This window comes from Pantherophis guttatus, chromosome 15 (assembly GCF_059756535.1).
Source record: "Pantherophis guttatus breed Tessera chromosome 15, ASM5975653v1, whole genome shotgun sequence".
NCBI lineage: Eukaryota > Metazoa > Chordata > Lepidosauria > Squamata > Colubridae > Pantherophis > Pantherophis guttatus.
The window spans coordinates 2,406,970-2,432,500 of NC_142077.1; the positions used below are offsets into that span (position 1 = coordinate 2,406,970).

Genomic DNA, 25,531 nt, shown 5'->3' on the forward strand with positions numbered 1-25,531 from the left:
AAAGGGAGGAAGAAAAGGAGGAAGGGGGAAAAAGGAAAAGGGGAGGGGAGGGAGGAAGAAAGGGAAGGGAAAGAAAAAAAAGGGAAGAAGAGGAAAAGGGGAAGAAGGAAAGTGAAATAGGGAAAGACAAGCAGATGGGAAGGAAAAGAGTAGAGAAGAAAAGGAGGGAAGGAAGGAAATGGGAGGGAGGATGGAATAGTGAAGGAAGGAAAGAGCAAAAGATGGAAGTTGGAACGAAAGAAGAGGAAGGAAGGAAAAGAGGGAAATGAGGGAAGGGATAGGTAGACCCGAAAAAATGGGGAACGCGGCCTTTCCTTCTGTTTCCTGTTCTCCTTTCCCCTTCCTCCTCCTTTTGAGAAAAATCCTGGAGAATTCATGCACACATCCACATCGTTGTCTTGGCTAGTATGGAAGTGGCTCGCTGAAGCTGTAGGATTTCCTCGTGGTCTTCCATCCCCCTCCTAAATGGCTCTAACCCCCTCTTAGCACTGACTTTTGAGGATGAGACTGCCAGCCAGGTGCTGCTAAATTTTGCAATCTTCAGCCTGGTTTTCAAAGGCAGCAAGTAAAGCTTTTCGCTCATTAAACCTCCCAGAACACTAAACCTTGAATCGTGGCTTATAAAAGAAATCACGGATTAAAGGGCGCCTCGCTAACCCTTATCTTTTTAAAAGTCCTATTAAGTAAACGCCGAAGACAAATCCAGCTCACTGCCTTCAAAAGAATATCTCCAGCATTACTGGGAAGTCAAATAACCTGCGATATGGTCGACCCGGCCTTGGCAACCATTTTGTGAGTGCGCCCACCAATTGCCAGCAAAACCCCCCCTGATCTCCGAGGCCGATAAAAGCACTTGTCTCCACAAAAACAAAGGCAGAACGAAAGGAATTGTGGGTTAAACACTTCTGCGATTCGTATGGACTTGAGTTTTATTAAGCTTCGGTATACACAACTCATAACACAAACAAGGACATATATCCGCCGTCATCCCAGCAACAACCTTTTGTCCGTTGTGAACAGAGACAACGCCGAATGGCAAAGAGGTACCGAGAGGACCAGTGTATGGGAAGCAGAATTTCAGTTCTGGATAGTTTTAAGGCAGTGTTTCTCCGTTGGGCCAGTTTAAACTGTCTGGACTTCAGCTCCCAGGATTCCTCAGTCAGCCATGTTGGCTGGGGAATCCTGGGAGTTGAGTTGAAGTCCCGACGTCTTAAAGAAGTCCCCGTTTGAGAAAACTGCATTAAGGAATGCAGAAATTAAACTGGAAAACACCGAAAAACGAAAATTCCATGCTTCTATAACGATTGTTCCCCATGTGGCAGTAGATATTTTCCTCCCAATATATATCAGTCTCTTCCAAAGACTTTTTGGCTTGGATGAACTAATATAATTTTAATTTTCACCTTTTGAGAGTTTCCACCTCGGGGGTTTCAGTGAATTTGAAACCAAAAGAGAAAACTGGACCATTCGAACTAAAATTACATGTTCTTGTTTCGATACCCATGCTTTGGTAGATTTTTGAGTACCCTGGCTTTGGATTGAAGGCTGATTGAAAATTCCTTTTTTCCCCCTTGCTCGATGCAAAAAAGGTGATTTGCGCGGCGGGAAATTCCCAGGAAACGAACGCCGTTGTGTAGAATGTCGCAGTGTGGGGGAGGAGTGGTTCTTCGTGCGACTTTTCTTTATTTTGACTGCACCGTGTCAACTCGTAAGGTGTGCTTACTCACCGGAATGCCGCCTGAGACTCTCAAGATATCCCTTTAAATCATAAAATTAGCCACCCGTAAGAAGGAAACCCAGGTTAAATTGTTTACATAGGGAGGGGAAAACTCCAGAGCATGCGTGAAAACATAACGATTATCTTATCCGAGACAACACGGAAGGAGTGGAGAAAGATTCGAGGAGTTCCGGTGTTATGGTTAAACGGCTCTCTACGGCCGCCTCTCGTCTCGATCCGTCGGGAAGGATCAGCGAGATTTTCGACGAGTTGGGGAAAAAAATTAAAATAAAATTGACCGGCTTCGTTTTCTCTCCCCTATACTCTTCCAGGGGGGCGATGGTGACCTCCGTGTGCTTTTCAGAATCCGATTTTCCCTCTGGTCATGGAATAACCCAGCTTGGCTTCGTTGTTGATGAAGGACATCAGCCCCACGTAGGTTTCGATCAGAAGCGGTCGCTCGAGGAGCAGGACACCGTTGGCCCGCCCCGGGAGGGGACATTCCCTGTGGGCCTTCTTGACAGCCTGGACTAGCTGGATTTGGAAGTTCTCCAACTGCAGAAGGAAAGAAGAAGGGGGGACACTGAAGGGTTGTTGTGTCATCTTGGCAGAACCTCAGAAATCAGTGAAGTGACGGGCTACTGTCCGCAGATGTCCGACTGCACCGTTTGTGGATTTAAACCTGGCTTGGTGTGCTAGTGATGGGGAACTGGTTTTGCAGAACCAGGAGGGTCCCCGCCATTTTGGGAGAAATCACCCCGTTGTATTTTGACCCCCTAAGAAAATTCGGGACCTCCGATGTTCTGACCCAACTCCCCCAAACACGACAAACCCTCTGTAGTTGGTCTGCCAGGAGCCTGCGGAGCTGGCAGCAAAGTCAGACAGTGAGGAGGTTGGGGAGGAACATGGGCCAGTCCTGGAGTCTGGGGAAGGCCCGGATGAGGGCTTTGCGTCAGAGGCAGAGATGGGCTTGGCGTGGGGGAAAATAGAACAAAGCAAATAAGGGAATATTTTTCTCTTCCTTAAGATTCTAAATCCTATCTCGAGTCATTTAAATTCCTTTAACCCCCCCCCGAACAAACCAAGTTTATATAATATCCGAACCTGACACAGAGACGCGATCTTCTCGTCGGCGTCAGCCATGGGGTGTTCGGTAAAGGTGGCGTAGGGCACGTTGCTGGACCATGGGTTCCACCGGTTGATGAACGAAGCACGGCTCTGTTTGTCCCACTGGATTCGAATCCCGACGCCTTCCCGCCTGGAGAATGGGAAGTAGGGAAAAAGGCTGTTTCCTGCCTCTGGAGGGCCTTGGGGATGGGGAAGGCCCGTTTTTCTTTCTCACCTGGCTCCAGATCCTCTCTATGCATCTGGGGAGGGTGAAAACAGCCTTACCCACCCCCTCGGAGGCCCGAAACGGCTTGTTTCCCAACTTCTGGTTGGACAGGAAGTGACATTTTTTGTTGTCCCCAGCCACCAGAGCCTCTCTAGGCGTCTCTGGAGGTTGGGGACAGCAAAAAACGCCATTCCTGTCCAACCGGAAGTTGGGAAACGGGCCTTTCTGGGCCTCCGAGGGGGTGGGGAAGGCTGTTTTTGCCCTCCCCAGAGGCATTGAGAGAATCTGGAGCCAGGTGAGAGAAAAACGGGCCTACTGGGCCATCGCATGCCAGGAGCGGAAGGGGTGTGTGTGTCACACGCAGATGCGTGGGGCGGGGCGCATAGAATTAAGGGTGTGGGCACGTGCACGCGTGAATACCCCCTCTCGGCACACGATGGCAAAAAGGTCCCTTCCGACTCTGTTAGAACGTACTTGTTGAGCGACTTGGGAGGAAATTCAAACTGGCCCGTGGAAATGGTATCGACAGCATTAAGCGAGATTCTGGTCACTTGCAGGCACTGAAGGCTGATAAAGTCGTATTTACAGATCAAAAGGGAGCGGTCGGTAATCAGAACCAGGCGTTCCTTTTCGTTGTTCCAGTGGTCGATCCTGCCAAGAAAAGCAAAAGACACCAGCATGGCTAAACATTTCAGCAAAAAAAAAAATTGTGATTTTTTTTTTAAAAAAAATGCTAATCTGCTCTGGCGTCCAGGCAAAAGGAGGCTTTGGGGCCTGTGACTTACTCGGTCAGCAGCCAAACGCTTTGGACTTCTCCATCCTCCACGGGCATCACAACCACCCGGATCTCATTGACGGCCTGCTCAATGGTGCCCGGCTGAATGGGGAGAGAGAAGGATTAGCCATCTTTAACCGCTCGCTTCACAAACTTTCTATTTCTTTTATTCTTACTCTTTCTCTCTGTGTTTCTTTTTTTCTTATCTTTCTCTTTCACTCTTTGTCTCTTTCTTTTTCTTTCACTTTCTTTTTTCTCTTTCTCTTTTTCTTTCTCTCCCACTCTCTTTTTTTCTTTCTCTGTGTCTGTAATCTTCATCGAGATGTCGACCTACAGTATTTATATTTGTTTCACCGCTCAGATGGTGCCGTAAAGCACTATGGAGTGCTCTATAAATGCCACTCCACCGTATTTATACGGTGTTTATATACATACCTACATACACTAACATACATACGCACACGTGCACAAATGTACATACTATACACTTGGTTTACATCTCCAGGAATCCTGTTTTGTGAGACAGGTGCCTATATAAATACAACTATAATCACAATGTATTTATATCTAGTCTATTAGGTGTAGTTATATTTGTTTTCTATTAATATATTACAAAAATATGCAATTAATATATTTTATATATATTTAATATATTATATATATATTTAATATATATTATATAATATATTATATAATATATTTAATATATTATATATAATATATTTATATATAATATAATTAATATTAATATTAATATAATTTCCGGGTCTCCAGTAGAGCCTCCAGAGCCCGTGGCAGCCTCCCCCGGGGGGCGTGTCCTCCTCCAGTCCTCCTTTTCACCCCCTCCCCTCCGCGCATGCGCGCCAGGCCCCCACCCGGAAGACGAAGTACTCCTTCAGGCGGCCCCCGCGGGTGGGGTTGCGGACGTTGAGCGGGCGCAGCGTCTGCCGGGGCGCCGCCAGCGATCCTTCCAGGTCCCCCGGAGGCGTGAAGGGCACGTCGGCCTCGGCCGCCGGCACCAGCAGAGCCGGCCCGGCGCCTTCCTCCGAGTCCCGCAGCTGCAGCATCGCCGGCGGCCGCCCGCCGAGGCCCTCTCGCGCTCCCTTTTCCCGGCCCTTCTGCGCAGGCGCCGAAAGACGCAACCGACGCCCGGAGGGGCGGAGCCGGCGCGCGGGGTTGCGTGGTGGGCGGGGTCTTTCTCTCTCTTTTTTTTTTTTTCCTCAGACATAGACTCACGCCGGCGGCTAGAGGCGCAATGCCTTCGCGGAGGCGTTGCGCTGGCGGGTTCAGTGCGCAGGCGTGGCGCCTTCCGCTGTTTTTCCCCCTGGGCCGCTTTTGGCGGGGAGAGCGGCACGTGCGGCGCCGCACGTTTTTATTTAGGAGTTGCCTTCATGGCAAGGGTGCAAGTTGCATTCGTGCAAAGGGTACAGGACAGATTGCATTCAAGGAAAAGGTGCAGGTTGCATTTATGCAAGGATGCATGTTGCATTTATTCAAAGGGTGCAGGTTGCATTTATGCAAAGGGTGCAGGACAGATTGCATTTATGCAAGTGTGCAGGTTCCATTCAAGGAAAAGGTGCAGGTTGCATTTTTGCAAGGATGCATGTTACATTTATGCAAAGGGTACATGTTGCATTCATGGAAAGGGGGCAGATTACATTCATGCGAAGGCGCAGGTTGCATTCCCAGAAAGGGTACATGTTGCATGTCTGCAAGGATGCATGTTGCATTCATGGCAAGGGGGCAGGTTGCATTCATGCAAAGGGGGCAGGTTGCATTCACAGAAAGGGTACATGTTGCATTCATGGCAAGGGTGCAGGTTGCATTCATGCAAAGGGTGCAGGTTGCATTTATGGCAAGGGTGCAGGTTGCATTCATGCAAAAGGTGCAGGACAGATTGCATTTATGCAAGTGTGCAGGTTCCATTCAAGGAAATGTGCAGGTTGCATTTTTGCAAGGATGCATGTTACATTTATGCAAAGGGTACATGTTGCATTCATGGCAAGGGGGCAGGTTGCATTCATGCGAAGGTGCAGGTTGCATTCCCAGAAAGGGTACATGTTGCATTCCCAGAAAGGGTACATGTTGCATTTCTGCAAGGACGCATGTTGCATTCATGGCAAGGGGGCAGGTTGCATTCACAGAAAGGGTACATGTTGCATTCATGGCAAGGGTGCATGTTGCATTCATGCAAGGGTGCATGTGGAAACTGAACAAGGAGAGATTCAACCTGGAAATGAGGAATTTCCTGACGGTGAGAACCATCAACCCATGGAACAGCTTGCCACCAGAAGTTGTCGGAGCTTCAACACTGGAAGCTTTCAAGAAGAGACTGGACTGCCATCTGTCAGAAATGGTGTAGGGTTTCCTGCTTGGGCGGGGAGGGTAGGACTAGATGACCTCCAAGGTCCCTTCCAACTCTGTTATTGTTATAAATTGCATTCACGGAAGGGTGCAAAGTGCAAATAAACACTGAGGGAAACGATAAATGGGGGTCGGAGGGATGGATGACAAATAAGGGACGAAGAAAGAAAGGGAGGGAAGGAAGGTAGGATATACTAGATGGAAAAAAGGAGAGAAGGGAGGAAAAATGAAAAGGAAGGAAGAACGGATGGGGATGGATGGATGGGGGATAGAGTAGATGGAAAAGAAGGAAGGGAAGGGAAAATAATGGATAGGATATTGTCGATGGAAAATGAAAAAAAGGTAGAAAGGAGAAGTGTGGATAGGAAGCAGAGACAAGAAAAGGAAGGAAGGAGAAAGAGACAAAAAGAAAGAAGAGAAGGAAGAAATGTAACGCAAAAGCAACTTTGTGGCTTTGGGCAACTCCCGGAGTCACATTTTGCCCCTCCTGTCCATAAAGAGAATGCGTAGAATGCAATTTGCCAAAATAAAAATCACCTGTAAGAGAAATTGGCTCCTTACAGTTCACCTGGGCGAGTGGGCGGGGCCAGAGAGAGATGCTCCAGAAATGAGCCCTTCAGCCAGTAGTCTCTATGGTCAGGAGCTGGACATAAGCAGCAATTTTCTCACTCGGACCCTCGCACAAACCACTTCCTCAGGTAAGGGAAGACCCCACCCCCACCCCCACCCCTCTACCTGCTACTGCTGCACCCCCAAATTCTGGGGCCACTTGAAACACCACATTAACCCCCAAAGTGTGAAGCAAATGGGGCTCCCATGTCTTTTTCTAAGCCAGAAGTGGGGTTTTTTTTCCCCCCCTCTCTTTGGGAAACTGAGGTTTGAGATTTTGTGAGTGTTTGTATGCTCCAGGCCGACAAACCAACCGGTGCAGCGCTTCAGCCTGCCTGCTGGCCTACACAGCCAAAGACAGGAAAGGGAATTTCCTGCTTTTCAAACAATATCGAAGAAAAAAAAACACCCTAAAAGCAAACCAACCTATAAGGGTACATCCTCGACTTACGACCGCCATGGAGCCCAGCATTTCTGTTGCTAAGCGAAACACGGCTACCTTGGTATTGAAACCCAGCTGTAGCTCATCGGTTTCGGGAAAAACCTGTTCATAAAAGTCACCTTTTACGAAAGACGGCCAGAAAAATGTTAATTCCCTTCCTCCCAAATGCCCGCACCCTTTAAAATACACATTTATCTCGATTTTAGAGGAAGAGAAAAAAAAAACATTTCTTTCTCTTAAGGAATGTATTGTTCCTTCCTGGGGTTGCATGTTAAAACCTGCCATAGGAAGGAAGATTTGCAAAGAAAAAGGAGATTTCAAAGGAAAGAGCCGTTTGTTTGAGCTGCTGAAGCAACGAGAGCACGGAATTTAAAAAAAAAATGCTTCCAGTAAATCAAAATAGAGCTAGATGGGACCTTGGAGGTCTTCTAGTCCAACCCCCTGCTAAGCTGAGTTTTGCCCTATTTCACGACTTTCCTTGCCGCAGTGGTTAAGTGAACCCCTGCCATTGTTCAAGAGTCACCCGGTTGTTAAGCGAATCCGTCTTTCCCCCTTGACTTTGCTCGTCAGAAGGTCGCCAAAGGGGGGGGGGCTCACGTTGACTCAGGGGACACAGTTACTGTCGTCAATACGAGCCATTTTCCCGAGCATCCGAATTTAAATAGTGTGATCGCACGGGGATGCGGCGACGGTCATAAGTGCGAAAACCCTGCCCCATTTTTTCCAGTGCCGTCGGGACTTTGGAACTCGTCGCTAAGTGAACTGTTGTAAGCCGAGGACACTCTGTAGAGCGTAAATAAATCAGACGGGCGGGGAAAAAAAAGTCGTTTAAACTCGCTGCTTTCTGCTCTGATGCTCACTCTTGCAAAGTACAGAGAAATGCTTATCGGATTCTGGGTTTTTAAAAAATTGCTAGCTGATAAGACGGCGTTGCCCAGGTATTTATTTTTTTTAAGAACCACTCCCCCTTACCAGAGGGGAGCCCCCTTGTGGAGTACTGTGAAGCCGTTGCCGTGGCAACTCCACTGTGCTGCACAGTAGGAGCCATTTTAAGGCACAACAGGCTGTATCTTAACAGAACCCAAAATGCAGACTTATCTCTGTCAAAAGTATTGTGATTTGACACTATAGATATAATTCATTCCTTTTCATTTCAGCAGCCCAGGCGTTCCAGTGTTATGCTGGAACACACACAGACACACAGACCCCGAGGGGTGCTAGGGGTGTCTTACCCCCACAGTATTTTTTTTTCCAGAGAGTAAGTCGTCTGTGTACCAAGTTTGGTTGAAATTGCTCGAGGCGCTCCAGAGTTATGCTGGAACATACACACACACAGCCATATATATATATATATATAATTGTTACAATGCTCCCCCTGTTTTCCACCCCACCTTTTGACATCTCATAAAACCCCACACAATGGCCTTCTGTTAGATGCACCTTCCTCCCCCCCTTTTTTGGGGGGGGACAAAAGAGAGAGACGGGAGGAAAAGACGCCACGGGTGGGTGGGAAAACTACGACGGCTTTTTAAACCGGTGGCTTCTCTTTCTTGTGGGAACATCAGACCTCTACATAAATAAAGAGCCAGATGTAGCTTGTCGTTTTCGGCATCCCAAAAAAAAAAGCACACTTGTAGGAGGGGAGCGTTTGCAGATGCTTCACTGGGCTCGGAACAAGTGGGGTGGGGGTGTGTGTGAAGCTTCTGGCCTTTAAAAAAAGGAAAAAAATGTTTTTAAGAATGGGGGTGGGTGGGAAAAGGGGGGAAGAAGTAGGCTGGGCAAAGAGGAAAAACGGGAACATGGGAAAAAAATAACGCATGAAAAGGAGAATCGACAGGCACCGAAGTTTCTGACCCCTTTGAAAGTCATTCAGAGTTATTCGAAGTTCATTCAAAGTTATTCAGAGTTGAAGTTGTGATTTTTAGTGAAGTTCGAAGCGATTTTTTATTTTTTGAAGACGTAAGTTTTGAAATTTTAGGTTTTAAAGGTTTTTTGTTGTTGTTTTAAGGTTGTTGGGTTTTGCGTTGTTTTTTTAGAAATAACACGTTCAAATTCAGTGAAGATCATCTAGTACTCCTCCTCCTCTTCCTCCTCCTTCTCCCTCCCTTCCCCGTTCCTTCTTTCCTTCTCTCTCCCCTAATCTTTCCTTCCTTCTCTTTCCTTCCTTCCTCCCTCCCTCCCTTCTTTCCTTCCCTTCTCTGTCCTCTAATCTTCCCTTCCTTCTGCCCTCCTTCCTTCCTTTCCTTTTCTCTTCCCTAATTTTTATTTCCTTCCTTCCTATCTCCCTCCCTCCCTTTTCTTTTTTCTTCCTTTCTTTTTGTCTTCCCTAATCTTCCCTTTTCTTCTTCCTCCCTCCCTCCCTCCTTTCCTTTCCTTCTCTCTTCCTTAGTCTTCCCTTCTCTTCCTCTCTCCCATTTTTCTTCCTTTCTTTTTATCTTCCCTAATCTTCCCTTTTCTCCTTCCTCCCTTCATTCCTTTCCTTCTCTGTTCTCTAATCTTTCCTCCCTCCCCCTCCCTTCTTCCCTTTCCTTCTTTCTTCCCTAATCTTTCTTTCTTTCCTTCCTTCCTTCCTTCCTTCCTTCCTTCCTTCCTTCCTTCCTTCCCTCTCTCCCTCCCTCTTTCTTTTCTTTCCTTTCTCTCCTCCCTCCCTCTCCTTTTTCTCTCTTTGCTTTCATGCCTCGACTCCCTTCTTTTCTCCTCCCCCCCTCTCTCTCTCGTTCTCTCTTTTGAAGGCTTCGGGAAGCTTTCCAAGCCATTCAGTTTACAAATTGTTCGGCCTCTGCCAATCTCAAGCCACCTTCCGTGCGCTGCCATTGTGTTGAGAGCAAATCCAAGGCCCCAGGACAGATTTCTGGAGCGTGTCTGGCATTTCGGAGAGAATCTTTAAAAAAAAAAAAAAAACACCCTTCAGAGGAGAAGGTTGGTTCCCAAAATCAGCCGCCTTGGGGCAAAAACGGGGTATTTTCTGCAGAACAGTTTAGAAAATGTGAAACAAAACTTTGCGTTAAACCACCTCCCACGCCAGGGGAAAAAAAGAAGTGTTTTTGTGGGATCCAGGTTTAAAATCCGTGGGAACCTGTAACTTTTCCCGACTGCAACTTTGCCTCTCCTGCCTGTGGAGCCATAGTTTGCCACCTACAATCGCAGAAAATAAGAATGGGAAGGGATCTTGGAGGTCATCTAGCTCAACCCCCTGCCCAGGTCAGGATCCGTCGCTAGAGGGAGTGTCGTAAGTCAACTCGGCCTACCTACAGCTGTCTTTCTGGTTTGCTGATCTGCAAAAGGGCAAAGCAAGCCAGAAAGGCAGGAAGAAGGAGGAGGAGGAGAAAAAGAGAAGGAGGAGGAGGAGAAGGAAGAAGAAGAAAGGGTAGGAGGAGAAGGGAGGAGGAAGAGAAGAAGAGAGGGAAGGGGAGGAGGAGAAGAAGAGGTGAGGAGAAGAAGAAAGGGAAGAAGGAGGAGAAGAATGGGAGGAGAAGGAGGAGGAGAAGAAAGGAGGAGGAGAAGAAGGAGGGGAGGAGGAGGAAGAAGAAAGGGAAGAAGACGGAGAAGGAGTGAGAAGAAAGGAGGAGGAAGAGGGAGGAGGAAGAGGGGAGGAGGAGGAGAGGAAGAAAGAAAGAGGAGAAGAAGGGAGGAGGAAGAGGAGGGGAGGAGGAGAAGGAAGAAGAAGCAGAAAGGAAAGAAGGAGGAGAAGAAGAGGGGAGGAGGAGGAGAGGAAGGAAGAAAAAGGAGAAGGAGAAGGACAACAACAAGAAGAATGCGATAAACCTAGATTGCTTGCTTATCCACACAACAAGCTGAGTTTGAGTTTCCAGAGGCTGGCTTGGCCCGAGATGGGTTGATTTTTATTTTTATTTTGGAGCGTGGAAGCATTTGTGGGAAGCCAAGGAGATCTTCTGAGGAGTTAGCAAATTCCAAGCTCTTTTTTTGGGGGGGGGGAAGCCCAAGTCAAACAATCGGAACCCCCACTCGGTGAATTTATTGGCTTTGATTTGCTCTCTGCAGATTTAATATTTGCTGATAATCCATCCTGCGTTGGAAGAGGGGGTGTGTGTCTTTTTTGGGGGGGTCAAGATCCTCTCAATCTCTGTGGAGAAGAAATCTGGATGGGGAGCAAGAAAGGCGTCCAAATTCCTTTCGCCGAATGAAAAACAGCGACCGGCGGGGGGGTGGGGGGCGGATTTGTCTCTCAGCCAAGAGACACACGTCCGTATCCAGGAGACCCCAGGACCTACCGGTCCCTCCAAAAGTTTGTTTTCCAGGAAAACAAACCAGATTTGTTTGAGCTCGGTCAACCTCAGCCATGGAGGTGGAGAACCCAACCATCTTCTGGAGAGAAAGGTCCAGCTGAGAGGTGCTTTTGACCCCAAGATGGTCCATCTACTGCGGCCTCCCGAAGCCTCAGAATGGAAGGAGTGTCGCTGTTGGACCTGCCCTCACTTGTTTTTTTTAATTTTCTCCTACTCTTTCCCCCACCCCAAAAAAGTGCTTTCCCCCCCCCTCTTGTTTTGAACATGGATGGAGTCCCGTAATGTAGAAAACCCAACGGACACGGGCCATGTTGCAAAATGTTGAACGTAACCAGCTATGGTAGCTTCAAATTAGCCAGCAACTGATTTCTGATGGAATCACGATAGATGATGGATGGATGGATGGATGGATGGACGGAGGGAGGGAGGGAGATAGAGATAGAGAGAGACGGATGGATGGAGAGAGAGAAAGAGGTAGATAGGGACTGAAACAGACATGGATGGATGGGTGGATAGATAGAAAAATAGGAAGAAAGAGTAAGATGATAGATTAGATAGATAGATAGATAGATAGATAGATAGATAGATGATACTGTAGATAATGATAGAAAGACATAGCAATAAACACGATAGAGACGTAATCAGACAGAGGGAAATAGATAGATAGATAGATAAATGATACTGTAGAAAATGATAGAAAGACAGATAGCAATAAACACGATAGAGACATAATCAGACAGATAGAGGAAGAGAGAGAGAGAGAGAGAGGGATGGATGGAGAGAGAGGTAGAGATTGAAACACGGATGGATGGATGGATGGATGGATGGATAGATAGATAGGAGGTAGAAAGAGACAGGGATGGATGGAGAGAGAGAGCGAGAGAGGTAGAGATTGAAACAGACGGACGGATGGATGGATGGATAGATAGGAGATTGAAACGGATGGATGGATAGATAGAGATAGGAAGATAGATAAGATAGATAGGAAGTTAGGTAGAGATAAATACAATAGATAAAAAAGTAAATACAATAAATAGATAACAGTTAAATACAATATAAATGGGTAAATACATAGATAACATAGATATAATATAGACATAATATAGATATTTGTAAATAGTGTTGATAGAGAAAAACAATAAATACAAAGATAAATTGAATAAAGATAAATACAATAGAGAGCCAGACAGACAGATGATGGATGGATAGATAGACAGGAGAGATGGATGGATGGATGATGGATAAAGATAAATAAAAGTTCACCTAGGGAAAAACAAAAGATGCTCTTTATTAAGAGCGTATTCTGAAGTATTCTCATTTAACAACCTTTCTGGTCACCCGTTGTTAAGCGAATCCAGCTTCCTCATTGATTTTGCTCACCGGAAGGTCGCAAAAGGGGGATCGTGTGACCCCGGGACGCTGCGACCGTCATAAATACGAATCGGTTGAATTTTGATCACGCGATCGAGGGGATGCTACAACAACGGTCGTTAAGTGTGAAAAAACATTCCCTAAGTCGCTTCTCTCAGCGACGTCACTAAAAGGACCGTCGTAAGGGGAGGACCGCCCGCCTTCCTCCCTGCAAACACGATCCTACCGCTTGGTTATTACGACACCTCTGGATTCGTAATATTTGGGGATGTTTTCTCTCCGCCGTTCAGTGGAAAAAAAGAAAATTCAGGACTTTCCAAAATGTGGACTTAATTTAAGCCCCCTCCTCTCCCCCTTCCCACTCACCCCCCCCTCCACCCACCCCCGTTTTCCATCCCCTTTTTGATTGTTGACACGGCCAAGATGCGAGGTTGGACGCCGGCCAAGAATGCGTAAAAACCTCCATCCGTCCATCAGCCAAAAAAAAAAAAAATTCCTGCGCTCTGGCGCACGGATGGGGTGTCCTGGGTTTTGTGCGTGCGGTGCGGTGCAACCGAAAATATGCGCGAGGCGGGGAGAGGATAAAGAGGGGGCTTGTGTGGTGAGAGAGAAGAATTTTATATATATATATATATATGTTTTTTTTTTTAAAAAAAAATATTATTTAACTTGCAAAAGGGAGCCGAGTTACGTCCAAATTGCAGCCGGCGTTGCAAAACTAGGAAATTTGACATGGCCGGGTATATATATATATATTTTTGGGGGGTGTGGGGGAGGTAGAGAAGGCATGCAGTGAGGGGAGGGGGCTGCAGCCGTGAAGAGGAGAGGATGAACATTGGTCCCCCCCCTTTCGCTCAGTTGCTGAAAAGTTTTTTTTTTACGAAGCTGCAGGATGAGACACGGTTTCCGCAAGATGCGAGGACGAACGGAGGGGCTGCTGCTTTGGTGGCTGGTGGTGGTCTGGATTGGGGGACCCCCCTCGGCTTCCGCGCTGCACTATCGGTACCTCTGGAAGAATTGCCTCCCGTGCTACGGGGGGTTCGGCGGGGGACGCTCGGAGAACAGGCCAGGTGAGTGAGCTCCTGCCGAAAGCAAGCGGGTGATAGACACACCGAGGAGCTGGGTTGTATTTACAGAATAAGAGAAGAACAGGGTGGGAAGGGACCTCGGAGGTCTTCTAGTCTAACCCTCTGCTCAAGCAACAGACCATTCAATTCAAACAGTGGTCCGGTCTTTTCTTAAAAACCTCCAGTGTTGGAGCATTCACAACTTCTGGTGGCAAGCAGTTCCACTGATTGATTGATTGATTCGGGATTATAGAATTACAGAATAACAAGAGTGGGACCTTGGGAGGTCTTCTAGTCCAACCCCCTGCTCAGGCAGGAAACCCTGTCCCATTTCAGACAATCCAATCTCTTCTTCAAAACCTCCAGTGTTGGAGCAATTCACAACGTCTGGTGGCCAGCAGTTCCGCGGGTTAATTGTTCTCCCTTGTCCAGGAAATTTCTCCCTTCGTTCCAGGTTGTTTCGCTCCTTGCTTTGTCCCGCTGTGAGGAAAATCCCTCTTTAATTCCAGGTTGCTTCTCTTGCTGGATTAATTTCCATCCATTGTTTCTTTGTCCTGCCTTCTGGGGCTTTGGAGAATAGGGTGAAACCCCCCCCCCACCCTCTTCTTTGGGGGCAGCCCCTCAAATATTCCTTCCGTACACACATTTTTTATGTATTTATGTATTTATGTATTTATGTATTTATGTATTTATGTATTTATGTATTTATGTATTTATGTATTTATGTATTTATGTATTTATGTATTTATTTATTTATTTATTTATTTATTTATTTATTATATTTCTATACTGCCTTTCTCCCGTAGGACTCAAGGCGGTGTACAGTCAAGAAAAATATAGACACACAAACATCATAAAATTGCTAATTAAAATTATTACTTAGATACTTACTCAATTATTTTGAGGTCAACCCAAGACACTTTGGCTCTAGTTAGACCTCTGGCTCCAGCTATGGGTCTCACAATTCAGGGGTTTAATAGGAGGGCGATTAAAATGTCGCAAAAATCTGGGAATCGAAATCCTCTTGAAGACCTGGAGGTGTTTATCCTCCAGTCTTCCTTCATCGCAGGCCTTCAAACGGAGGCCGGATGGGCACCTGCCCTGCCTCTCCCCCAGGGGGGTTGGGCTAGATGTCCTCACGGGTCCCACCCGGTCGTTGTGCCAAGCTCCAAAGCTAGAGACGGGAAAGGCGGAAGGAAAAACAAAAAACACAAAACGAACCAGAACTCTCTTTTACGCACAAAACTCCCTCTCCGCATCTTCCCTCTTTTTAAAATCGCCTTCCAAACTTTCTTTATAAGAGACGAATGCAAAAAGATTTCCCCCAGCAGGACGCAAAAACCCACTTTTCGGTGGAGTGGAACAGTCTCCCTTGATTTGGGTTCGAAACAAGAGACGTTTTGGCAAGGGACTGGGGCGGGCAGGCGGACAAGCCAAGAGGGCAGCCAGCCAGATGTTCGATTCCAGGGCCGAGACGGTGTGGGGGGGGGGCAGCCTGGAGAGCTAAACAAAACAGAAAGGAGGAAACACACACACACACACACACACACACAAAAACAACACAATTGCTGTCTTAACTAGATGTCAGAATCTGCAGAAATTGGTCAGCTAAAGAATGTTTTTGTACTCTTTCCTCTTTAAAAAAAAAAAACAATCTGTGGAAGGATGCTCAGTTCCCTTTCTTTAGTTAGTGATCCTAATTTTTTTTTTCCAAAGAAAACAATGGGGAAGGGACAGGAGAAGGAGGGAAGAAAGGAGGATGAAAGAAGAGGGAGGGAGGGAGGAAGGGAGGGAGGGGGAAAGTAGGAGAAGGAAAGGAAAAGAGATGGAAAAGAGGGAAGGGAGGAAGGAAGGAGGGAGGGAGAAGGGGAAAGGAAGAGAAGGAAGGGAAAAGGAAGGAAGGAAGGAAGGAAGGAGAAGGAAAGGAAAAGATGGAAAAGAAGGAAGGAGGGAGAGAGAAGGGGAAAGTAAGGGAAGGGAAAAGGAAAGGAGGGAAGGGGGAAAGTAGGAGAAGGAAAGGAAAGATGGAAAAAAAGGGAGAGAGAATGGGAAAGTAAGAAGGAAGGGAAGGAAGGAAGGGGGGAAAGTAAGAGAAGGAAGGGAAGGAAGGAAGGGGAACATAGAAGGAAAGATGGAAAGGAAGGAAAAAGGAAGGGAGGGAGGGCAGGAGGAAAGAAGGATGGACAGTAGAGAAGGAGGGAGGGAGAGAAAGGAGGGAGGAAAAGGGAAAGTAGAAGGAAGAGAAGGAAGATTGGAAGGAAGGAGAAGGGGAAAGTAAGAAGGAAGGAAGATGAAAAGGAAGGAAGAAGGACAAAGTAGGCGAAGGAAGGAAGGGGGAAACAAAGTGAAGAGGCAAGGAGAGAGAGGAACAAAGAAAGGAAGGAGAGGGAGGGAGAAAAGAAAGGAAAGAGGGAGGAAGGAAGGAAGGAAGGAAGAAAAGGAAGGGAGGGAGAGAAATGAAGGAAAGAAGAGAGAAGGAAATAAAATGAAAAGATGGCTTCCAGTCTTCTTAACAGCAATTCCATTTATATTTCACCCCTTCTCTCTCAAATTACAGCACAATTTCCTTTTTTTCCATAGCCTACCCTGTTTAAGCTCCAAAGCCATACATCATAAATTCATATATTTTTTTGTCCCAGCAAAAAAAACTCCATAAGGGGCTTCCGGTCACCCATAAAATATAATTATTGTTCTTTCTTTAATCAAGGAAATCAATTTTTTGCCATCCTTCATAATGCTGCCATCTTCCTTGTCCATTTCTCCGTATTTGTGCGTATTCCAGAGATTTGATTTGGAAGCTGTGCATTTCTTTCTTTTCTTTTTTCCCCCCCTCCGTTTCTCCACGTTTGCCAATTTTCCTTTTGGTGCCGAAAGCCAAATGAATAGATTTATACGAGGGTTGCAAAAATATGTACCAAAAACGATGCTGCTTTAATGAAGTGCAAGCTGCACTTCTAAAACCCCGGAATGTGTTCACAATTTATAATCCACCCGTTTGGTCTCCGCAACAAACCAAGATAAAACAAGCGTGACTTAAAACCGCAGTATGTAATTTGTTAATGTTTTCTGATTGGGTTTGTTTACTCCTTAGAGCAGGAGTCGGCAACCCGCGTGGCTCTGGAGCCGCCTGTGGCTCTTTCATCCCTCTGCTGCGGCTCCTTGTCGCTCGTCGGCTCTACAATCGATAGGGCTTTCGGTTAGGACAGGTAGAGGAAAAAGGACGCCGCGCTAAGAGGAGACTCTATGGTGGGGAAACCGGACTTCCGGTGGGCTTCAGAATTGAACTGGCCAGAATTGGCCTCCGATTACGACTTTTGTGGCTCTTTGAATGTTTAAGGCTGCCGACCCATGCCTTAGAGAAATACGTTTGCTATTGTTGTTAGCTTTCTTTTTTTAAACTTACAAATATATATATATATTTTAATTCTTTGTCGTTAATCTACGGAAGGAGGGGGAAAAAAACAACAATGCCCAAGAGAGTTTTTTTAATTTATTTATTTATTTATTTATTTATTTATTTATTTATTTATTTATTTATTTATTTATTTATTTGATTTATATGCCGCCCTTCTCCGAAGACTCAGGGCGGCTTACAATGTGCTCAGCAATAGCCTTCATCCTTTTGTATATTTATACAAAGTCAGCTTATTGCCCCCACAAACTGGGTCCTCATTTCACCTACCTTAGAAAGGATGGAAGGCTGAGTCAACCTTGAGCCTGGTGAGAATTGAACTCGCAGTAATTGCAGGTAGCTGGATGTTAACCTTGAGCCTTGGCAAGATTCGAACCCTGCAGTAATTGCAGGCAGCTGGTCTTAATAAGCTTAATAACAGGGTGCCTTAAACCCCTGTACTACCAAGGCTCTTTTATTTTATTAAATTTTTAAAAATCTTTTATTTATTTTATTTTATTAAATTTCTATACCGCCTTTCTCCCGAAGGACTCAGGGCGGTGAACAGCCACGAGATAAAACACATAAATGCAAAAAAAATTTAAAATGAATTAAAAACGAATTAAATAATTCGGCTGAATTTAAAATACCCCATAATTTAAAACAAATTAAAATTTACATTTAAAAAAATTGAAAAAATTTACATTTAAAAAGGGGAGAAGGTTTAGGCCAGGCCAGCTTGATGGAATAGGAAAGTCTTAAGCGCGCGACGGAAGGTGGGCAGATCCGGGATCCTCCGTATCTCCGGGGGGAGCTCGTTCCAGATCGTAGGTGCCCCCACAGAGAAAGCTCTCCCCCTGGGGGCCGCCAGTCGACATTGTTTGGCCGACGGCACCCGGAGGAGTTGACAACATTGTAGAATTTTGGAATTTACCCAAAATGGGGGGAAAAAAAATAGACTTGGAAATTTATTTTATGGACGGGGCTCAAAATTAATCCAGACTGTTTCCCCAAAGCTCGTTTTATTTCATACGAGGCCAAGTAAAAAAAAGAAAGAAAGAAAGAAAGAAATATAGATCATTTCTGGCTACGCACCCTCTTGCTTGAAATTGGCTGTGTTCCTAGAGCTGGACGGACATGATCGGTGGCGAGATTTGTTAGTTTGCAGTAGCAAAAAAAATAAAAATAAAAATAAAAATCAAGAATCTGGTAGCATTTCTTTTTTCCAACCGAGAAATCAATCAATCGGAATAGAGCTGGAAGGAGCCTTTGAGGTCTTCTAATCCAGCCCCCTACTCAAGCAGGAGATCCTAGGCCATTTCAGACAAGTGGCTGTCCATTCTTTTCTTAAAATCCTCCAGAGATGGAGCATCCACAATTTCTAGTGGCAAGCAGTTCCACTGGTTAATTGTTCTCACTGTTAGGAAGTTTCTCTTTAGTTCCAGGTTGCTTCTCTCCTTGGTGAGTTTCCATCCTGGGTTTCTTGTCCTGCCTTCAGGGGCTTTGGAAAATAAATGGACCCCCCCCTCTCTTCTTTGGGGCAGCCCCTCAAATACTGGACGATGCTATCACGTCCCCCCGTGGTCCTTCTTTTCTCTAGACTGGCCAAAGCCAAATCCTGCAACCGTTCTTCGTATCTTTTCATCTCTGGGCCTTTTAATCGTCTTGTTTGCTCTTCTTTGCACTTTTTCCAAAGTCTCAACAATCTTTTTTTTTTTTTTTTTGTAATGTGGGGACCAAAACTGGATGCAGCATTCCTTATTCAAAAATGGAAGAATTTTAAGATTTCTTGGTTGGAAAAGATGTTACGGAATTCCTCCTATTTTCCCCCTCCTTGTTTTGTGTTTTGTGTTGTGTTGTGTTGCATTGTGTTTTTTGTGTTTTGTGTTTTGTGTTTTATATTTATGTTTATTATTATTGAATTTCTATACCGCCCTTCTCCCTGAGGACTCAGGTTGGTGTACAGCCAAAATTAAAAACATGCAGGACAAATATTAAAAAACAATTAAAAGATATATAAATTTGGCCCAATTAAAACTCATGTTTATGTTTACGTTTATTGTATTTGTATACCGCCCTTCTCCCGAAGGACTCGGGGCGGTGAACAGCCAGCAGATAAAATACAGAAAATACAAAATTTAAAACAAAATTAAAATCCAATTAAATTAATTTGGCCCACAGTTAAAACACCCCTATATTAACACCCATAATTTAACAATTTAAAATTAAAACAATTTAAAAAGTTAGGTCAGGTCAGCCCGGCTTGATGAAACAGAAACGTCTTTAAGGCACGTTGTTCCTTTTGTGTTGTGTTGTGTTGTGTGTGTGTGTTGTGTGTTGTGTTGTGTTTTGTGTTGTTTTGCATTTTGTGTTGTGTTGTGTTGTTTTTTGTTTTGTTCTAACCAGCCCCTGGTGTTGACACCAGAGACAATTGCCTGCGGAGTGAGTGGGGGCAGCTGGCCGCCGAAGTCTGCCGAGTTGAGGTTTTGTCCCGCTTCCATCTTGTTTCCTTTCCAGAGGTTGACGAGTGCCAAACTCACAACGGGGGCTGCCAGCACAGATGTGTCAACACCCCGGGGAGCTATCACTGCGAGTGCAAGCCAAGCTTTCGTCTGCACGCGGACGGCAGGACGTGTCTCCGTGAGTCTGGCGGGGTTTCCGAGCATCCTTTGCAAGGCATGGTGGGAAAATCCCTTGGAGGGAGGGAGCCCGTGCATTCTGAGCGCGCATGGGAGAGTACAAACCATGGTTAGAAGAAGGGACGGTCAACTCTGCGAAACTGGGGTTTGCACAAACCGCTTTTCCTTGTTAGGAGGTGAAATCAGTTTGGCGTCGCGTTGAAAAGCCCAGAAGTCAGAAGGATGGGAGTTGGAGTCCTCCCTTAGGAATGATGAAAGCTGGCTGATTTCCACTCCAAAGTTCCTTTTCTTTTTTCTTTCCTCCTTCCTTCCATCCTTCGTTCCCTTCCCTTCCCTTTTTCCTTCCTTCCTTCCTCCCTTCCCTCCCTCCCTCCTCCTTTCTCTTTTCTTTTTCTTTCTTTCATTCATTCCTGTCCTCCTTCCTTCCTTCCTTCCTACCTTCCCTCCCTCCCTCCCTTATTGATGAACAAATACCAAGTCTATTGAAATTTTAGATATAGTTTTAGATACATGATAGAGATAGATAGATAGATAGATAGATAGATAGATAGATAGAGGTAAAAGAGATAGATAGGTAGGTAGGTAGGTAGGTAAGTAAGGTAGGTAGATCATGATTTAAAAGAAGAATGGAAAGGCTGAGTAAAAGGGAAAGGAAGGAAGGAAGGAAGGAAGGAAGGAAGGAAGGAAGGAAGGAAAGATGTGATGGATGGGAAGGAAGGAAGGAAGGAGACAAGAGGGGCAGAAGGAAAGGAGGGAGGGAGGGAAAAAGGAAGGAAGGATGAGAGGGATAGAAGGAGGAAAGAAAAAAGAAAGGAGAGAGGAAGGACGGAAGAATGGAGGGAAGGAGAGGAGAGAAAAAAGGAGGGAGGGATAGATGGAGGAAAGAGAGAAAAGGAAACGAGAGGAAGGAGGGAAGGATGGAGGGAGAAAGGAAGAAGAAGAGGGAAAGAGAAAGGAAGGAAGGAAACAAGGGAGGGAGAGTGGGGCAGAGGGAGGAAAGGGAATGAGGGAGGGAAGGAGGGAAGGAAGGACAAAAGGAAAAGATAGAAAGCTTTTGTGGCAGAGAGGAGATTTAAAACGCATTCTCTTGGCTCCTAGCCCAACGGCAAAGAATAGAATAGAATAACAGAGTCGGAAGGGACCTTAAGAGATCTTCTAGCCCAACCCCCTGCTCAGGCAGGAAACCTTATTTCAGACAAATGGCTGTCCAATCTCTTCACCACATCTTCACCACAACACCAAAGGAAGAAATTTGGGGAGGTTTTCCCCCCCCCTGAATTTTGACTAAAACCTACGGTCACAAATCAAGGTATTAAATGTAGATTAGCAAAGCAGAATCTTTTTTTAAAAAAATTAGGCATTTTAAAGCATCAGGAGTGGAAATTTTGCATTTCCTTTTCCTGCCATTTCGCCCCCCCTCCCCTTTTTTTTCCAGCATCGTCTTTCAGGGGTGCCAAGCGGTGTGTAAAATCCTGATTTTTTTTTTTCTCCCCACTCTTGAGAGCATTTTCGGCTTCCATTCTCAGAGTCTGTCTTGAGTTTTTATCTCTTGCCAAGCCAGAACTTCTGGTCCTCATTATCTGTCCCAGGCTGGAATTTCCTTTAGCGGCGTGGTCAATGCAAACAAAATGCACACATTTTGGCCGACGCAGTTTGGAAAAAACTGTGGAGGTTCAGATGGGGTGAGCATTTTTTTCATGGTGGGGGGGTGGGATGGGGGGCAGGAGAAATGATCCACCCGGAAAGCTGCAAAATTTCAGGAAAAAATTAGCCTGAAATGCAAAGTCTAAATTTAAAGACGAAAAGCACAAAAACATCTTTGCAAAAAAAAAAAAAAAAAAAAAGTTTTGATCTTCATCGCCACGGATGACAACTTGGCTTGTTTTTCATTTCTTCGATGCCCGCCTGATTTTTATCGATGTAAAAATCTCTTTTCTTTCTTTCTTTCTTTTTTTGGATGCTTCAGTGGAAGAACAGCTAATCAAATTGTGGGAACGCTTCCGTGTTTCAAATAACTCGATATATATATTTAAATCCCATATTGGAATTCAATTCAGACTTGGGGGGGGGGGAGGAAAAAACCCACAAAACCTTTCCTAGCTGCAATTTAATACATGGGTTTGTTTGTACCACGTCTAAAATTTGAGTTTTTCTACTTAACAGAAGTGGCATTTTAACTTTTGCAGGAGGTCAAAACCAAAGGGGAATTTTGCTAGCGTGGATTGAATTTGTTATAATTTTATTCTGCGGTTTATAGTGAGCGGAGCAGAGGTTTTGATGTTCATTCTTAGGTAGGAGTTTAGCAGATTTTTTTTTTTTTTTTTTGGTCTGTCACGACAAGGATTTTAGAAACATCTGACATGCAAAAACACAAGAGGGGGGTTGTGTGAAAATGTCTGTGGTTGTGGTTCAAAAAAGGGGAGTGGAAAAGATTTGGGCTAGAAATGATTCAAATTTGGCCTTTGGCTACATCTGAGGAAAGAAACTAAGGAAGGAAGGAGAAAAGAGAAAGAAAAAGAGAAAGAGAAAGGAGCAGGGAGGGAGGGAGGGAGGAAGGAAGGAGGAAAAAAGGAAGGGAGGGAGGGAGAAAAGGAAAAAGGGAAGGGGAGGAAGGAAAGAAGGGAAGGGAGGAAGGAAGGAAGGAAGAAAAAGGCAAAAGAAAAGGAAGGAAGGAAGAAAAAGGCAAAAGAAAAGGAAGGAAGGAAGGGAGAAAAGGAAAAAGGGAAGGGAGGGAAGGAAGGAAGGAAAGGAATGAAAAAGAAAGAAAGAAAAGGAAAAGAGAGAAAGGAGGAGGGAGGCAGAAAGGAAGGAAAGAAGAAAGAAAGAAAAAAGGAAGGAAGGCAGAAAAGGAAAAAGGGAAGGGAAGGAATGAAGGCATTAAGATAACTTTAAGGTAGGTAGACCAACTCCCAGAATTCCTGCCTAAGTTAAGGTTGACTGGGGAATTCTGGGTGTTGAAGTCCACCCAGTTCTGAAAAACTCTGCTGTGGACTTTGAATACCATTTTTCTACGGTTAAAATTGTTTTTTAACAAGTATTGGATTGGCTTTCTTGTTGCATGAATGTAAGAATATATAATGAATATAACAGGTTCTGTTTCTCCGGCACTCACATCTCCCATTTATGACAAACAGAAGCCCCTGCCTTATACCTGGATCCACCAGTTGGACTCCCTATTTTACGGTTTATGTGCAGCTGCACCTGTTGGATTTCTACCTGTGTGACCCTTTTCTCTCCCTCTCTCTAGCTGGCAACCCCTGTGCCATCCACAACGGAGAGTGTGAACACGATTGCGTGCAGCTGAGCTTCTCGCACCACCGGTGCCAATGCCGGCCGAATTACCAGCTGAAAGAGGACGGCAAACACTGCGTGGGTGAGTTCCTCCCCAACCTCTGGAAAGGCTCCCACAAACCTAAAAATAAATAGATAAAACGAATAAAACGATATACGTGTCAATTTTACACGGCTGCTTCGTTTGGCGAAGCAATCTTTCTTTTAGAATTATAGCCATTCCCCTCTGCCGGGTATACAGAGACTGAATTACTGCAGTGCATTGAGGACTACTCTCTTTCCCCGAAAATAAGACTCACCTGGAAAATAAGCCCTAGCATGATTTTTCAGGATGCTCGTAATATAAGCCCTACCCCAAAAATAAGCCCCAGTCAAGATCGTCAACCGGATGGATGAATTTAGTACCGTATTTCCCTGAAAATAAGACCCAACCAACCGGAAAATAAGCCCTTGCATGGTTTTTCAGGATGCTTGTAATATAAGCCCTACTCCCAAAATAAGCCCCAGTTAAGATCCTCAGCCAGATGGATGCATTTAGTACCGTATTTTGCTGAAAATAAGATCCAACCAGAAAATGTCACATTCCCCAACTCGGCCGAGGCATCGGTGAGTGGGCGGACTTCCAGGGAAAGACCGGAGCTGGGGAATGGCGTGTTCCCGGCCGAGCCAGGCAGCGGCTCCGTAGCCTCAGGGAATGGCGTGTCCCTGGGGCGCCGGCCTCTGACCCAAGGCGAAGGGAGAGCGGGCGGCATGCATTACTTACCTTTGGTGAGCTGAGCTGAGCGGGCGTCGGCGAGGTGACTGGCGAGGCGATTAGCTGGGCCGTGTGGCAAAGGCAGCATATGTAGGGCGGGGTGGGCGGGGCGAATTGTGAGCGGCCGGAATGGGCGAGCGGCGACTGGGCGGATGTGGGTGGGGCCAGCCAGAGGTGGTATTTACCGGTTCGGCGAACCAGGTAAAATTTCTGCTACCAGTTCTCCTGAACCGGTGCGAACCGGTCAAATACCACCTCTGATGTATTCCCTTTATTGTCAGGAATTCATTTCTTAAAAGGCACCAAAGAGTTTTTTCCTCCAAGTTCCTTGCGAGGAAAGCTACGCAAACACAGCCACACACAACACACACTACACACAAACACACACAAAAATACACACACACAGATCTACGTGCATATGTGGGGTGTGTATGTGTGTCGCAAGTTGTCCCAAATGCGGATTGGCAACCTGATGGCGAAAAGAAGGATGCAAAATCAGGCAATGCAGTTGAGTTCAATAATTCGCAACGAACAAACCATGGTTTAGCACACTCTGCTTCTAGCCTGGCTCCTGCCTGTTAAGCCACCAAACCTGGTTTGTTTAACTGGGAGGCGCGTCACATGGCAGGGCCACTTAGTGAAGGACCCTCAGTTAGAGTTAAACCCATTAAACCCATGTTAAACCTGAGTTAAACCGGAGTTAAGCCGGAGTTAAGCCGGAGCTATGAAGCTCTTTTTAGTGAATTGCAGCTAATGGCAGTTTCCCTGCCTTCCAGTGAGGAATCCATGCGCCACTCACAACGGAGCCTGCATGCACAAATGCCACAATCACAACGGGCTGGCACGTTGCGAATGCCACCCTGGCTACCGACTGGGGCCGGATCGCAAAACCTGCCAAGGTAAGAAAGCGCCACGTTTCACACTTCACACTGTGCACAATCTCTATCTATCTCTCTATCCATCTATCTACTTACCTACCTACCTATCTATTATTATCTATCTCTCTATTCATCCATTATCTATCTATCTATCTATCTATCTATCTATCTGTCTGTCTGTCTGTCTGTCTGTCTGTCTGTCTGTCTGTCTGTCTGTCTATCTATCTATCTATCTATCTATCTATCTATCTATCTATCTATCATCTATCTATCTATCATCTATCTATCTATCTATCTATCTATCTATCTATCTATCTATCTATCTATCATCTATCTATCTATCATCTATCTATCTATCTATCTATCTATCTATCTATCATCTATCTATCTATCTATCTATCTATCTATCTATCTATCTATCTATCTATGTCTCTCTATATATCTATGTCTCTCTCTCTCTCTATCTATCTATCTATCTATCTATCTATCATCTATCTATCTATCATCTATCTATCTATCTATCTATCTATCTATCTATCTATCTATCTATCTCATTATCTATCTATCTATCTATCTATCTATCTCATTATCTATCTATCTATCTATCTATCTATCTATCTATCTCATTATCTATCTATCTATCCATCTCATTT

The 25,531-nt window shown here is 45.4% G+C and overlaps 2 protein-coding genes across 5 annotated transcripts in view; one reads left to right on the forward strand and one right to left on the reverse strand.

Annotated features, from left to right (window-relative positions):
• Window positions 1–888: 888 nt before the first annotated feature.
• On the reverse strand, window positions 889–4,944 carry TPRG1L (tumor protein p63 regulated 1 like). The gene is made up of 5 exons (XM_087879271.1): window positions 4,701–4,944; window positions 3,836–3,927; window positions 3,525–3,701; window positions 2,822–2,975; window positions 889–2,272 (listed from the first exon to the last, which is right to left on the reverse strand). Exons 1-5 carry the CDS (start codon window positions 4,890–4,892, stop codon window positions 2,078–2,080), a joined length of 810 nt encoding a protein of 269 aa, XP_087735397.1. The 5' UTR covers window positions 4,893–4,944; the 3' UTR covers window positions 889–2,077.
• An 8,551-nt stretch (window positions 4,945–13,495) lies between these two features.
• Window positions 13,496–25,531, forward strand: part of MEGF6 (multiple EGF like domains 6) — a 48,555-nt gene continuing 36,519 nt past the window's right edge. For all 4 annotated transcript variants that reach the window (XM_087879272.1, XM_087879275.1, XM_087879274.1 and 1 more), the window contains exons 1-5: window positions 13,496–13,598; window positions 13,744–13,928; window positions 19,834–19,956; window positions 23,203–23,328; window positions 24,777–24,899. In XM_087879272.1, the coding sequence (XP_087735398.1) occupies window positions 13,591–13,598; window positions 13,744–13,928; window positions 19,834–19,956; window positions 23,203–23,328; window positions 24,777–24,899 (565 nt within the window). In that variant the 5' untranslated portion in view covers window positions 13,496–13,590. The remainder of the gene's footprint in view (window positions 13,599–13,743; window positions 13,929–19,833; window positions 19,957–23,202; window positions 23,329–24,776; window positions 24,900–25,531) is intronic.

Coding starts and splice junctions, on each gene's coding strand:
- TPRG1L (XM_087879271.1), bottom strand. CDS start 4,892: ATGCTGCAGCTGCGGGACTCGGAGGAAGGCGCCGGGCCGGCTCTGCTG. Junction 3,702..3,835: donor AGCGTTTGGCTGCTGACCGA/GTAAGTCACAGG, acceptor TTTTCTTGGCAG/GATCGACCACTGGAACAACG. Junction 2,976..3,524: donor CCTCCCAAGTCGCTCAACAA/GTACGTTCTAAC, acceptor CCCATTCTCCAG/GCGGGAAGGCGTCGGGATTC.